General features: G+C 42.8%; 1 protein-coding gene across 4 annotated transcripts in view; it reads left to right on the top strand.

The window, feature by feature from the left end:
• Nucleotides 1-16391, top strand: part of COQ8A (coenzyme Q8A) — a 55997-nt gene that overhangs the window by 18552 nt on the left and 21054 nt on the right. For all 4 annotated transcript variants that reach the window (XM_054194353.1, XM_054194354.1, XM_054194356.1 and 1 more), the window contains exons 2-5: nucleotides 3878-4072; nucleotides 6419-6829; nucleotides 8078-8144; nucleotides 15524-15598. In XM_054194353.1, coding sequence (XP_054050328.1) covers nucleotides 3878-4072; nucleotides 6419-6829; nucleotides 8078-8144; nucleotides 15524-15598 — 748 coding nt within the window. The remainder of the gene's footprint in view (nucleotides 1-3877; nucleotides 4073-6418; nucleotides 6830-8077; nucleotides 8145-15523; nucleotides 15599-16391) is intronic.

Genomic DNA, 16391 nt, shown 5'->3' with positions numbered 1-16391 from the left:
CTGAGGATGAATTGGCTCTAGCCTCCTCATGCTAAAAGGTGTGGGTGCTTTCTAGAGATCCATTCAACTGTGGCAAGTTTACTAAGCAAAAACTGTGACCCTGCCTATTTCTTGGAAAATAGCTTGTGATTGACACTTGTCAACCTTCTTCACAACTGACTTGTCCATAGTCTGTGTAGGAAGTGCCCTACTTTGCTAGCACTAGATAACGAGCCCTCAGGAGACAAGTGAAATGTGATATAGACTTTGTACATTCTGTTTGAAACCACTCCTTAAATCTGTTGTTGATAGAGTGTGCTTATGATGTTTTTTTATTGATTTAGTAGTGGTATGAAAAGAACTTGCTGTAAGGCCGGGGGGGAACCACCTTGCCTCTGTCTGCACTGGGTATTAACGTGAGTGTATTGCTGGGGACATGTACTCATCTTCTCCTTGGAAGTGCATGCTTCCTCTGTCTTTCAGTTTTCACATCTCTTGTCCTTGCTTGTGCTTATTGCTTTTTCTATGGAGAAAAATGTAGTTCTACTAATTCTTAGTTATTTTTTGTGTGTAATCTTTTCCCTTCTTGATTACCTAGCATGTGTTTTCTTTCATGCTTTCCCCTTCTGGTTGTGATAATCTCGTTAGTTCCTGCTTTCTGTGTCCTCCCCAGGGTAATAAACCAATGTGTCCTGCTAAATGTAGGGTCTCTAAAACTAGATAACCTGGGATTTTTTCTACTTGAGGAAGATGCCTCCAGTATCAGTTCAGTTCTCATTGCACTTATTACCTTCCACCTTCGTATTGCTTGATGATGGGTACAGAATTTACCTGAATGTTTTCTTGCTCCTGATGCCTATTCCCATTGCAGTATAGCTATTTTTGTTTCCTCTGCTTTTTCCTGGCTGCGCTTTTTAAAGGCGAGGAGTTGGTGTACAAAAGATGAGGAACTGGAAGGAGATGGCTTACAGATAAAATTCTGTCTAAAAAAGCAGGAGTATGGTCACACTTCTGAAGATACATTCCTTCTTCTCAGGCTTTACTTGTCGGTGACTCTCACTGGGTTTGAGTTCTGAAGTCCTTACTGAGCCATGCCTTTGCCTTTGTGCTTGTACTGTGGTTTCCATTTGGGTCTGTGAGCTATCTGCAGAAAATATGAAAGATCATTGAAAATAGCAAGTCAGTTGCCTGTAGGCCTGTATTCCAGCAAGGTGCGGGGATAAATGGCCCATTACAACAGCCTGTCCTTTGGCAGCACTGCGTAGGAGCATGTTGCTGATGCTTCTGAGCTAACAAAGCGCTTGCACGGTACCTAAGTGGTTATAACTGATGTGCAGAGGAAAGTGGGGGTGACAGCACGGAAGTCAGAAGGATATCAGTAGCAACGCGCCCAGTGGTGTCTTTTATAGCCAAACCTGTAAAGGGCAATTGGTCCTCTTTGCTTGCTGATATATTTAGCAATGGGATGTTGAGCGTGCATTGTGCAATGTATGTTTTCCATTTGTGGTTGCATTAGCTTCCCTGAAATTTTGTTGGAAGATTTAACTTTTTTTTTTTAAAGGCGCATTTAGCTTATAATAACTGTCACTTCAAGATAAATCCTTCAGCTGTGTTTGGGTGAAAGGAGAATATGGTTTTAGCATTGTTGGTTAGAAAGAATGCATGTTAAAAGTGGATGGTTTTGTGTGTGTTGTCTGAGTGTACATGGATCTATATTGCATTACCTTTTGTTGCTCTTCTTGAGAGGGAATGAACTTTACTCATTCAAGCTTTCCCATGCTTCTAATACCTGAGAGTAAAAAAAAAAAAATCAATTATTTCTTAGTAGTGACAACCTCTGAATGGTCTTATTTCAGCTAGGACACTACTGTGTTGTTGGTTGGTCTCTTTGCCCAGCTCCGAATTGCAGGGACAGCCTGCAAATACTTTGAGTGAGATCCATGTGGAAATTTCCAGTGTGAAGATGTGTGTGTGTGTGGGTGGGAAAACCACCTCCTGTTGACAGAGTACACTTCCTTACCTGACAGACAGCTTTCAAGTGTAACAGTGCATTATACAATGTTAAAACCAACCCTAGTTGTTAAACTCTGGAGAGATTCAGAAGTAACACTTCTTACAGGTCTGAACCACATGGATAGGTCTTGCAAAGATAACCACAGAATAATGGCCTCGGTAGGCTTGATTTTTATTTTTACAGCTAACCAATTAAGCCGAAATTCGTTGCAAACACTTGACTGTCCTCTAACAACCGCACTTAAAGCATGTAAGGTATAATCCTCACTTCCTGGCTACAGTGGTTGTTCCTGATTTTGATCACCGATTAACAGTCGATGAACAAATACTCCAGTAACTGGGGTTTACCCTGCATTTGCATAATAATGTGTTTTGGAAATTCAGCTGGAGTAATCTGTGTGTCTCCTGTGTGACTGCCGTAAATTGTGTACCTATCCAGAAATTTAGCTATAGCAGTCCATACTGCTCCTACGTGACTGATAGCGCAGGCGTGTTTGTGAGACAGGCTTTGTGTTTCTTGGGAAGGTAACTGGATCCAGTTGCCTGTTGTCTGTATCAGGGCGGAATGCTGTGTGTACTGTTGGCTCAGGATCACTTGTACACCTTCAGTCTATTAATGTTTACAGTTGTGCATGTGTGGGTGTTCACAGGTTATCTTCTAAAAATGAATTGGTGCCTGCGTACCTACCAAGGAAATAACTTAAATATGTGTCCTTAGTTGTGCTTGGTACCTGCTGCAGCCAGAATTTTTTTCTTTCCTCCAGATTATCACAGAGAATGTTCTGTGGCTAAGGCTGAACCTTAGGCAGCATCTTGTGCCAAATGCATGCCTCTGCCTTCTATGTCAGTAAAGGTGGGAGGATGTGCAACTGAACCAGCCCTGGAACTGTGAGCCTGACTGTGCTTTAAAGATGTGGGACATATGTGAAATAAGCAGGTGAAAGTCTCCCCTGCAAAATGGTTTTGGCATCCCAGCCACTCCTGATTTTTCTTTTATGTGAACCACAGTGCTGTAGGAGAGCCGGTGTCCTGAGCCTGAGCTTGGTTCTAGGTTGAGACAAAGGAGTCAGTGGAACTCGTTCTTCTCAGACACGCTCTTGTCTTGCATCCTGCAGTGCCAAGTTTGTGTTTGAAGACACTGAAATTGCACAAACTGTCAGGAATCTGACATGGAATGCCCCTTGAACAGGAAGGGGGATTGAGTCAAAAATTTAAAACTGTAGTGCAGTACTCTGCAAATGCTGTAGTATGTAGCTGTTCTGAGTGTACTTAAGTTTCCAATTAAGAGTAGCAGTGAGTTGGAAGTTAAGAGCTGAGCAGACTACCGCTGGAGGACAGACAACGGTTCCTTGTTGGTGTGGAAATGAAGAACTTTGGCTATGTAGCATGAGCAGTCATAGTTCCTGGGCAGGAATGGGATGTGACAGTTGTCAGTGCACTTCATCCATGCTATCAGGTACTGAGAATATGTTCCAGGACTTGTTAATAATTAAAGGTCAAATAGTAATGCTTTTAATCCTTTTTAAACATTTGGAAGGAATCAAGACCATCTTTGCAGTGTTACTGACATTTACCTATCTCTGCGTCCCCTGGTCAATGGTAACTTGAATATTGTGTGGAGTCCTGTAACTTTATCCTAACGCATGAACAGTCATAAGGAGAGTTCTCGCTTTGCCTGGTAAGGTCAGCTAACTAGCTGTCATTCACGCTGGCCTGTGTGCTATCTGAGCTGCAAACCATTTCCCATGGTGGCTGGTTGCCAAAATGGAAAGGGATTGTCTGGAATAGCCACTGCCTCTTAGGTGGCTTGAAAGTGGTTGCAAACTTGTTCCTTGACCTTTTTGCTTTTTTTTTCTTTTCTTCTTTTTTCTCTTCCACCTTTCAGCACGGGAAGAGATCAGTCATGGCGGGTGATGCCATCATGGTCATGAGGGGCTTGACAAAGCTGAGTAAAGCAGTCCTAGAAACCCAAGCAGGGCAGCTTCGGCAGGTGCTCCTTGGGGGCGATGCAGTTACCATTGCGAGGACTCTCCAAGCCACTGCTGAAGAACAGTTCAGTTCTGCCTTGGGGAAAATGCAGGTAAGCAAAGCTCTTTGTGCACAGTCTGGTCTGATGTTTTGCTTTTCCTCCAGCTACTTTTTGGTTTTGTTTAGACAGTGGCTAGGAACTTGCATCATGAACTAGAACCCAGCTCTGAAGTGCTGGGTTGGTAATATAGATGTTGCAACACTCTGGGATTTCTCCAGGATTTCTGTGGTGTGCAGTAGGTGCTAGGACAGGAAAGGGCAGAGGGGAATGTTACTGCGGAGTGCTGCAGTTTCCATTACTGAGTGTTTAAGACATGCTGAAGATGAAGCGCGCTTTGCTTGCCTTATATTGTCAAAGATTAAGCTCTTGCTAAGACTGGCCATCAGCTTTGTTATTTAAAGTCTCCTTCAAACTTCAGTCATTGATTACCTCTCCTTTGCCTAAGTGAATGAACTCTTCTAGAGTGAATTGGATTTAGCTCAGTGCTTCTTCCTTTCTTTACAGATTTGGTGCATGAGATATTTTTCAGGATGGCTCAGGGTCAAGTGTTTGCATGTTCACCACTTACAGCCCAGACTGAATTTTCAGAACTGATTTTCAAATGAAGAACATAAGAAAAGCCAGCATCTATCTCTTTTTTTTTGTTGTTGTTGTTTTTGGGTTTTTTCTGTTTTGTTTTAAAGCAGCAGCTTCTGTTACCAGGCATGGGGATGGATTTATAAGAGCTTCACATTTGCAGTGTTGCCCTCTCTTGAAAACATGGGGCTTGTCTGAGGAAAATAACTGTTCTTAATCAAAACCAACCATTCTTTATGATCCTTCAGAAAGACAGCATAGCTTGGATCATGATTTTGAAGCAGAAACTAATGAGCGAGGTTTTGACCTCTTTTTTTTTTTTTATGCAACAAGTTTAGACTATCACAGCAGTCTCCTATAGCTTCAGTCCTAGAATCTGGGCCCGTGTTTCCTTGGTTCTCTGTAAGCTTGCCATAGGAACACCCTAAGTGTGTTTGTTTACAGAGATAGTGCTTTGTCTTGCCTTTGCATCCAAGGAAAGAGAGAGATGTGATGTTCTCCTGTTTCTGTGCATGCTTCTGTGCCCAGGGAGGCCCCACAAACACACCTGCAGAACACTTGCCCTGCGTTCTAAATGAGTTGCATAGGAAGCTGCTGCCAAAGCAGTAAGAAATCTGTCTGAAGCTATGACACTTTTCTGTTTAGAACAGAGGAAAGCTTTTATGTTAAGTGACTATATTCCACTTCTCTTGACGTGTGGCAGGGTTTTGGCTGACTGACATGCCTTTTAAAACTTAAGTGTGGAAGTAGAGATGCCTTCTTGCTTGAAATCATCAGTCAGTATTGTGGCCACAGTCCCCATCTGTAAACAGATTCCCCCCTTTCCCCCCTGCCCCAATGTTGAGGATCAGAATAGCATGAGACCTGCTGAATAACAGGAAAGACCATGTTCTGTTTTTTTTCCTGTAAGGAGGGGAAATGTAATTAGTGTTTAGGAAAGAGCCTAAAATATGCTGCCCGCTTGCCTGACCGCAGCAGGATTCAAAATCCTGTTGACTGGCTGTAATAGTCATTAGTTCTTCCATGGTATTGCTGCTGCTGAGATAGGTAACTGCAATATGTCGAGTAGCAAGTAAATAGGAGATATGTCAAGTAGCAAGTAAATAGTAGATAATGCTCTGCTCTCCCCCCCACATTGAAAAGTGGTGGGAAATATCTGGACTTAGTGGGGCGACTCTTACAGGTCTGGACAGAACAGAAAAGTCTTGCCTTGAGTGTTGCTGTGTCTGACACTGCTATCCTTACTTCAAACACAAGATTTAATTACTTTGGGATGACAGCAAACCTTGCCATAGGTATCTGGTATTGCTTCGGGTAGCTTTGGGCTTGAAAGTGCTGACATTGCTTCCTTAGGGACAGCATGGGAGGAGGGAGCAGGGTAGGGGTAAGAACTGAATATTATGAATATTATGAGATTTAGCTTTTTGTTGTCCCTCCTGAGTATATCTTTGGTGATATTGTAGCTCCCACCACCTGTTATTTTGAGCAGTGGATTGCTTCTAGTGAACTCCATAATTAGTGTTGCTTCCTGGCAGTATATGGAGAACAAGGCCTCCCCAGTTACAGGTATTTGAGAAGCTGTTAATTAATTTGTCCCATCAGTGGGGTTGAAAGACTGCCAGTGATTTCATCCCAGGTGTCCTCAGTGTTTCTTCTTTTTTCCTGTCTCTTACTGTGAATGTCTGCAGTGCCAGAGTCTCCACAAATTACTTATTGTGGAGACAGGACAGCCTAGCTACATGTCCATCTCTGGGGACCAGGGGTGGGTAAGGGAGCAGGTTTAAAGTTCTTTCCTTAAAGTATTTCTATTATTGCTTGCAGGAACTAGGCAAACAGCAGGAGAACTTAACTGATCTCAGTGAGGATTTTGGGAAAGACTATGACTTCTCAGCCCGAGAACAATCAGATGCTGCAATGGACTTCTCCACTGCCCCTGGCAAGCCTCACGAACACAGCGGTGAAGGCCCTGCTTCCTCTTACACTACGAATGGACCTTTTAGAGGTGTTGGTGAGACTGGAGATTCCGGCATGGGTCAGAAGCCTTTCCCTCCCAAAATGGATGCAAGGTTATTTGGAGGCTTTAGGGACCCTGGAAATCCTTTTGCTGCTGCTTTTGGACAAAATAGGGCTTTTCACCAAGACCATTCCTCTGTTAGTGGATTAACAGCGGAAGATATTGATAAAGCCAGACAGGCTAAAACAGGTTCAGAGCAGAAACCCTACAAGCAGATGGTATGTTGTTGTTGTTTTTTTTAATAGGGGATTCTTCGTGCTATGGTTTCTATACTGGATTGTCCTTACTCACCTTCTCCAGTGTTTCTCATTTCTTCCTCTTCTGCTGTTCCCTTTTGTGGAGGCAAAAGAGGGAAGTGTCTGTGCTCCCTAACTCTGATCTCTGTGATGTTTCTGTCAATAGCTTTTCAGGCTCTCCTTTCACACCCACCCCCTCTGTATCAGATATTCTGATATGAGAGAACGTTTAAAAAGCATACATAGGGTTAGACTTCAGCTTTCTATTAACAAGAGTTCTCCTTTCATTCACTGGACTATGAGGATTCAATGTATTTATGATGCACATTACAGTAATGAAGGGTCTGTATTTCACGCCAGTTTTGGGGGTAAAATGTTGAGTAGGTGGGGGCAGCTGTAGGGATACAAAGGTTTGAACACTGACCTAAAGAGTCTATCTTCTCCTTAAGGGCGCTGTCCCCTTTAGCTAGTTGTGTTGCTACGGCTGTGAAGAATGAATTGGACCTAAGCTTCTCTCAGTGAAGGCCGTGGCTTCCTGTACTGTGTATTGCAGTCCTAGAAGTGGAGGGAACGTTGCCCTGGGCATTAGTAGATTGGAGAGTAGCATAGCTCATAATTGTTGCTTTAGGGCTTCATGCCCTTGTGTGAGGCAACGCAGAAAGCCCACAGCAATATTCATAGTGGAGATACTTGCCTTCTGCTCTGACCTTCTGCCTCCTTCCCCAATCCCAGTATCAGATGCTACTGAGGGTTCACTCACTGGCATATTGCATTGATGTAACTGTATGCTTTGCTTCTCCAGCTGTTGCACACGTGGGAATTATCTACAGTACTGTGAACCTGATAACCTTCCATGAGTTTTAATTCCATGCGTGGAAGGGAGTTTGGGTTGGCAGTGTGCTGCTTCTCCAAGTTGAAAATATAAGGGCTGCTGAGATGAAAGTAAAAATGGGGTTTCTAAACACAGTTGTCAGCTTTTCTATCGTTCACACCTTCTCCTCCACTCCTCTGCTTAGTGTATGTTTCAGTTCACAGTGTGTCTGTTCTGTAGTGTGTTCACTTGAAAATCTCAATGTATACAAGACTCGGTATTCAAGAAAAGCTTTCTGTAGCACAGAGTTGAAGTGCTTTCAGAGTTGCACTCTGAATTCGCAGGTATCTGACCATATGCCCAGTTCATTTGTGGATTTCTTTTTGTTTTGTTTTCCTTTCCCCCTCTTTCTGCTGCAGCTCAGTGAGCGGGCCCGGGAGAGGAAAGTTCCTGTCACAAGGATCGGACGGCTCGCCAACTTTGGAGGTCAGTTTGCACACCCACATTCGTGAAGTCACTACGCTTGCACATACTGATTAATGGCTGTTTATGACAGTGCTCCTGCTGAAGCATTAGTTGGTTCTATCTTCTGGTTGAGCTTGCTAATAGGAAAGTGCTTTTCCACAAACAGCTTCTTAGCTCAGAGCTTGATTTGGGCTTTTTCATTGCAATTAGGGATCTTGATCTTTAGTCAGAATTAAGTTATGCTTTGAATCCAGTTCTGTCACTCTTTTATCATATCTAACTGCTACTGTGATGGTATGGCAAAGAAAAAAGCTCCCCACCTAAACGGACCTTTCAGATCCATTCACCAAATGACCTGTAAAGAAAAACTACAGTGTTGGCATGGGTTTTCTTTTGTCTTAAGGCGGCAGGCTGATATATTCCTGCAGCTTAGGTTTTTTTTTGTATACCTGTTCTGAAATAGGGGGTTGGGGGGGAAAGTCACTCTGAAGAGTGTAGGGCAGATGATTTGGGAGTGCATAGCAGAACTGTGTATCTTCATGGTAACACATACTGGGCTGGCTGTTTTTATGAGGGAGAGAGCGAGGTGCAGGTTGTTCTCCAGTCTGTACAAATGCCCCAGTCCTGCATATGTGATTTCACTTTATTGAGGAAACTCTCCTTACAGTCTGCTGTTACTGTCAAGCATAGACAGCTGAAGCAGCTGTTATATTAAATAATTTTTTCCCAGACTTATCCTTGCTACTTCTCTCAACAGTGGTTAAATATAAAACATATCCTTCTGATATTGAGTTTTAAGGGTTGGGAGATGATAATAGTCAAGGTTTGATTTACTTGGCCATTGCTTATAAACCACTTTCTCCCAGGAAGGATGTAAAGCCTGAGCTTCTAAGATCAAACAAGCTGACACCTATGTGAATTTTATTTGCACAATGGAACTTACTATGTTAAAAAGCAGCTAAATATCTTCAGTAGTATTAACAGCTGGTGTTTATCTAATGTCTTACATCCAAAACCATCAAAAGACTTTTAAATGTTCCTGAGAAAAAGGGAACTATCACAGTATTACAGGTGGAAAAGATGATCACAGCTAGTCTTACATAGCTAATCATTAGATGAGTAGTCTGTTGGGTTTTTTTGGTGACTAGTGTTTTGAGATGCTAGTAGCCTATCTAGGTTGTGAACAGTCTCTCCCAAGTAGCATGTTAGGCCCTTGTGGCTCTTGTGATTCTCTTCCAGAAAATTTGATAGAGAAGCACATCTGCAAAGTAGACATCCTTGTGTTACAGATCCCAGAAGAAAGAAAAATAGCCTGTCAAATGTCATTTGTATCAACTACTATATAAAAAACCAATTATTCGTTGTCTGTGTGTATCTTTGTCAGAGTAATATGCACACTAGGAGGAGTTGAGGGCAGGGCACCGATTCTATGCAGTGCAGGAATAAGCAGCAAGGGAGTTTTGTGATATCATAAGGTTTTAATGCTGGTCAATTCTCTTTAACCCTGTAGTTCATTGCAGGTGCTCTGGCTTCTCAGCATGCTTAGTATTCCTGAAATGGAAGCAACATTCATGATCTGCTTTTTGGAGTAATAAGGCATCACTTTAAAACTAACTTGCCTTCTTTATTTTTAAGCTCTAGTAGCATAAAGGTCTCTGTTGTAATCTAGCCTTGATTTTTTTTTTTTTTTATGGAAAGTGTCACAGCACTTCTAGCTGTCATCTTCCGAATTTATCTGTGGCTGCTTGCTGACAGCTGGTGGACGTGAAGTGGCAGATGACCAAATTTTCTGTGAACTTTGAGTTCCAGTGTTGTTGCTGTATGCTCTAGCTCTTGGCACCCAAGGCTGTTGCATGAGGAAAGGCTGACTCATGCTTCAAGGGGGAATATAACTACCTGCCTAACTGCAAGTTAAAAAAACAAAACAAACCCCACCAAACCAAAACCACAAAGGGAGAGTAAGAAAGAAATGCTTGTTTATAAGCAGTATCCCATGTCATATCTGTGTGTGTCATCTATTTTTTGGTCTTCCTTCTCCTCCAGTTTCCTGTTTTATATGATTGAAATCGCTGGCAAGACAGAGCTCTTGCTTTCAAGACGGCTTTTAGGGGAACACTGTGTTGCAAAAATGGTGTTCAGATTCTCCAGTTTCTTGCTAGCATTCATCACTTATCTTTCCCTCTGAATTTTTCCCTGCAACAGCAAAGAGAAATACCACTGTCACTCTGTTGGCTAACAAACAGCAGCTGTGGCCTATAGGTAGGGTTTTTCCAATTTAAGAAATCCCTTGGTGATATTTGGGTAGGCTGGGTAATGCTTGAAGAAGGTTTCTGGGAGTGTGGCGAGTCTAAAGTAGTGTGGGCAGCCCCACATGGGAAGGACTATCTGTAATGGGTACTTCTTCATGGTCGGATCTTGATCCAGACTGACACGAGCTTTTAAACATCCTCCAGAACCGCGTGGAAAGGGCCCCCATTTATAGTGCAGAGCAGCTCCTGCTTGCTATTTGCTCCAAGTTTAGAGTCCTTTTTCCAGTCTGCACATGGCCCTGAGAGAGCCAGAGCAATCGTAAAACCCTGTCAGCTAATTCTAGTATGGCTTTTCCTGACTGGCTCTTATCTGATGAGAAATGTTCTTTCCAAATTGTGTCTTTATGAAGCATTTTAAATGCTTAAACCAGGAAACATTAGCTGATTTCAAATGTTGTGGTTCGCCATTGACTTTTACCCGTTTTTGATTGCTCTGAAGTTGGTAAGCTTTGGCTTATGGTTGACTGTTTTCCTCTTAGATTGTGAGCCAGGGAATGGTAGTACGTGTGTGCTTCTCTTAGCTACTTACTGTCCTCGCTGTGCATCCTTTCTGGGCGTTGCTCACAGGAGTGATGCAAGAGGTAATGTGTACAATTTTTAAAAATACCTGCAAGCTGAGGAGCAAGGCTGATTTGAGGGAGTCACATAAGGGCATAGGAGGCATTTTCCAACTGAGATGAGAATTGATTTTTTGCCTTCCTAAGATCCAATCCAACTCTTTTTTTTTTTTTTTTTGAGAAGGCAAGATAAGCTTGAAGTAAACTTAAGTGTTTCAAAGCTCAGTAGTAGGTCAGTTGGAAGTTCCCTGTGCCTGCATGGTGTGTTCTCTCTCACGCGTTTCCTCTTCTCTTGCCTTTTCAACAGAAATCAGAAACAAGATGTGGGATGATTTAATGAGAATCTCCAATTACATTATTGTTTTTTGGGAGCACCTACTGCTGCTGAGGGATGATAGTTAACAGCTGGATGGATGACATCCCCCCCTTTTGCAGGTGATGTCACTGTTAACCTGTGGAATAGTAGTGACCCAGCTCTGTCCTTGCTTCCTAGGACATTCAAATGACCAGAATTGAATAAGGGATAGTGGGGCAGGGGTGTGATTATTTCCTGCTGTACTGGTTGCCTCTTGGCATTGTGTCGAAAATAATTAAGAGCAGGAGGCTGCTCCATATCCACAAGGGAGTGTAAGGTAAAATTTTGTGCAAGACTTGTTTCTTGTGTGCTTTGGGGTGCCATCTTCGTTGGAAGACCCCAGGAAGCCATTGTGAGGAATATAATGGTTGAGGCGGATTCTTCCCCTACCACCTCCACACCAGTCAAACTAGCATTTGACTCTGACTTTTCTTGGTGGGATAAAACTCACTTTTTTTCTTTATTTCCATATTAGAACAACATTGTTTTAGACTTGGAGAAGATGGAAAGACGTTGAGGCAGTCAAAAACAGAGTTCATGTAGCTATTCCTGGAGTTCAGATAGCTGAATTCCCATGCTATTGGCGTGAGCCCATTCATACTTGAATCATTCCTCCTCCTGTCTTCGTGTGTTTTTTGTTGTCCCCCCCAGTGTTATAGGGAATGTTGATCTCTCAGCTGTGGTGTCAGGACACTCTGGTGGGTGATGGACAAATTAGTAACAGGAGGCAGAAATACTTGGACTGCAGAGTTTGCCTGGCTTCTCACCTTTTCTGGGAGCAAAGAACATCTTGCTGGAAAGATTCAAGATAATTTTCTCCAATGCTTGCATGTAATACTGAGTTAACGTTTCTCTGTAATCAGCACAAGATCTTCTACTGAACTTTTTTATCCTTCATATGTATTTTTGTTTGCTTCTTGCAGCAGCTGGAATGACTGCTTGTAGCTGTATTTATAGTACTAAATATCATCCTTGTTTTTTTATTTTATTTTTTCTTCCCAAGGTTGGATTGGTAAAACAGATTTTTCTGCAGTTTTTTGTTCCATGCTTGTTTTGTAGCCTGATGGGTCATCAGTTCCACCCACATGGTTTCTTGATCTTTTCTTTATTTCCATTCTCTCTTCCTTGCATCATTTCATGTTTCTGTCTCCCTTAATCATATTCCTGGTTTGTAAGTTTATTATTTTAATGATATAATAAGATCATTTTGCAATAAGGTTCAGGAAGCTTGTAGTGAAGTCTAGATCTAATGTGATTGTAGCAATTTTGCAAAGAAAATAAAGCTAACCTCTTGAGGTATTCTATTAAACCATATACAGGACTGACAACTACAGGATTCAGATTGTCATGTGAGTAACAAATGAGCGTGGCTTTCTTCTGGTGAGCGTTTAATGCTCAGAAAGCTAGTGGAAATCTATCGATGCACAACAATCTGCAGCTTGCAACGTGTTCTGTGTGGTGTTTGACATGACCGAAACCAGGGCCCAGGCTGCTCCAGGAGAGAGTCTCGCCCACCCTTGTGCTTGGCAGGCTGAGCAGAGTGGTAACGGCCCATTCAGTATCCTGTTTGTTTTGTTGTGTCAGTTGCTGAGCAAGAGGATTCTTCCTGAAGAAAACTGATGCCAGATCATCTCTTGATGAGCTTGGTTTGAAGCGTAATGGGTGCTGGAGGTGTCTGGAAAATGTCTGAAGAGGCACTCTGCTGGTATAAAACCAAGTGGTATTTTCCAGACCCGAAATAATCTGTCTGCATAATGTGTAAAATGCAGGAGTGTGACTTTCTAGAGGTGCTCAGGGATGTTATTTTCCAAGGTGCTGAACCGTGGCTGTTCAGTGATGCTGAAAATTGTCCCAAAATGATTAATCTTGGCGGAAATACTCATCTTGCAGTCAAGAAAAATGAAGGATGTCAGGAGTGACTTGTGCAAGGTCAGTAGACTAGTGGCCCGGAGGAGGAGAGTACTTCTCTACAGCTGTGCAGGTTCTTTGGAGGGGTGACTTGTTCCTGGTAGCAGGTGAAGGGCTGACTGCTAAGCCCCATGCAGCTGCTCACTTGTTTCCGCCCACAGCAGTATGGAATAGGAAGAGCAAAAGCGAGAAAACTCGGGAGCTGAGATAAAGGCAGTTTAATAGGTGAAGCAAAGCTCCACGTGCAAGCAAAGCAGCAAGAAGAATTCATTCACTACTCCCCGTGGGCAGGCAGATGTCCAGCTGCTCCCTGGGAAGCAGGGCCTCAGTAACTCTTGCAGTTACTTGGGAAGGCAAATGCCAAAACCCCAAACCTTTCCCCTCTTCATCCTCCTTTCCTCAAGCTTTTACTGCTGAGCCTGACGTTATATGGTATGGATATCCCTTTGATCCATTTGGGTCACCTGTCCTGGCTGTGTCCTCTCCCAGCCTCTTGCCCACCACCAGCCTACTTGCTACAGGGGCAGAGTGGGGAAAAAGAAAAAAGCCTTGATGCTATGCAAACACCGTCCAGTAACAGCTAAAACATTGGTTTGTTATCAAGACTTTTAGTCACAAATGCAACACACAGCATGATACAGGCTGCTATGAAGAAAACTAACTCCTATCTCCGCTAGACCCAGTACACAGTGTTATTTGTGTTCAAATACTTGCCTAGACCGCAGCCTTTCAGATGGGTGGCTGTGTAAAAGAGGCCTGGAATACAAATCTGGTGGCATTTCAGGAAATAAGTGTTGTGGCTCTGAACCCTCCTAGTACTTGCTTTCTGAACCCTAGAGTGTTAGTCTGGTCTGTAAGATAAGGAAGGATGAAGTTTTCCACACTGGTTTTTGTTGTGTGAGCTGTGCATGCTCCAAATGCCATAGTGAATGAAATTCAGGTTAATAAAGGAGAACGTAATATGTTCCTGATGTTCAGGGTCAAAATGATCCTTAGTACTGCTGTTAGTAGGTGGAGTTGTAGCCATGAGGATTTTAGGCCATTTTTTAATTCCCTAATTTCATAGTTCTTCTGATAATAGCTTAGTAAGAACAAAAGAGTAAAGTGAGCGACTGAGACTTAGGGGGAGTGGTAGCTTTTTCTAATCCCTGGATATGCAGGGAAAACACCCAAGTTTTGGCATTGCTTTGATAAGAAATACAGCTTTGAATTGTTACTTGTTTCTTAGTGATAGATGTTCATTTTTTGCTTGGAAAACATGCCCACCCAGTACTGCTAGCAGTGTAGGAGTACGGCATGGCAGGATGCACCATTGCTGAGCAGATGTGAAGGAGCACCAGCTGTTCTGGTTGCCCATGTCACTTATTATCCAGAAAAATAAATACTTTGAAACTGGGAAGGCAGCGAGACCTTTAGTAGTACAGATTACTGCATGATTAGATCTATGTCTTATTTAATCTTCAGTGGCTTTAGTCAGGTTAGTGGAGGCAGATAACACTTCTTTTGTAGTTGTAGCTTAATCTGTGGCCGTGAGACAATGCCCTAGAATTCCCTGCTTGGAAGGGGGATAGTGCATGCGGAGTGCTAGTGTTTGGTCTCATGGTCTTACTGTTGCTGTGTGGGCTTACTCCCCAGCACAGCTCCTTGGACTTGCAGGTTACAACACTGCTTGCATAAGGTGGGCCTCAGAAAAAACGTGTTTCAGTTCATCATAGTAAAGGAGTACGTGGAAGTCAGACAGCTAATAAGCACAAATAAACCTGAATGCTTAGACAGTGGGGTCACAGAGCCTTGAACTCTACTGGCAGTGGCTTCATCTAAATACAGTTTTGCTTCACCTCACTGTGGTGGCATGGTGGGGAGCGAGGAGGATTCTCTTCTTTCCTGAGAACTATACTTTGAGAACCAAGTTTGTGAGATTATTTTTTTTTTTCCTTCCCTTCTAAACTCCACAATTTGAGTCTACGGCAGGACCTCAGCCAGAGCACAGAGCTCTGAGTAGCAGTTTTTGACATGCTTTATAAAAGCCAGCCATCCCAGGCTGGCCTAGCCTATGAGATCTGGCTGGCATGCTGGGCTGAAGAAGTACAGGAGAAAACTGTTCCGTGTCAAACTTGAAGATGACTCCATTGCAAAAGCAAGGATGTTCTAACCAAGCTGTTTTGCTGCTGTGTGTTTGACTGTGTGGCTTAAAGTTAATTACAAAAAAAAGCTTCTGTGGCTCAGAAGGTTTTTTCATTCTGACCAGGTCTTTTTCTCCTTATTTTAAAGGACTAGCTGTTGGTCTTGGCATTGGGGCATTGGCAGAAGTTGCAAAGAAGAGCCTTAGACCTGAGGAACGCAATGGTAAGCCCTTTCTACATCCTCTTTCTTTCTTTTCCCTCTTTTTTTTTTTTTCTCTTTTCCCCCAGACACAGTTTACCTGCATTTGCAAGATTTTAGTCTTTTGAAAGCTGAGACGGTGAGGCAGTCAGAGTAACAGGGGGTATATGAGTAGTTCTTCTATTTTTAACATAATCCTTCTCTCCCTCCAGAGTCTTCTGTCAAAGTACACCACAGTCTCACTACATGGACAGAGTTCAGATTCTATGCAAGAGAATGAGTTTATGCCAGCACAATTTGTACAGCTTTTCCACAGCCACCCATAGGTTTGAATACTGTCCCTGTGCCCACTCGTGGATTGTCTTAGCCTAAAAATTTTATTAAACTGTTCAGTGAAACCATGTAGTTCTACCAGTACAGAAACCGTAGATGAACCCGAATGTCTGAAAACTTTGTTAGTGGTTTGCAGTCTGTTTGAAATTTAAGGATGTTCTGCCTAGGAGGAACTTGGAAGATGGCTGCTCTCTTGAGAGACAAAACACTTTATGTACCCATTAAATGGCAATTATCTACTTCCAGCATCTATATTTTGCCTTCTTCTAAAGTATTCTCATCATAGGTCAAAAGCTGTGACGTGCAAATCAACCCGATCCTGTTTTCTTCACAGCTTGTTTGAAGTTGGAGGTAAAATGTTCCTAAGTTGTACCTGACCATGTCATGGTGGCTTTCTTCTAAGCTTATGTGTTGGTAAAATACAGTGATACTGAATGGTTATGTGTGGGTGAATGGTTTAGGGCACAGAAAAATTACATGGTGT

This window comes from Rissa tridactyla, chromosome 3 (genome assembly GCF_028500815.1).
Source record: "Rissa tridactyla isolate bRisTri1 chromosome 3, bRisTri1.patW.cur.20221130, whole genome shotgun sequence".
Lineage (NCBI taxonomy): Eukaryota > Metazoa > Chordata > Aves > Charadriiformes > Laridae > Rissa > Rissa tridactyla.
This window is presented reverse-complemented; position numbering and strand designations above follow the sequence as displayed.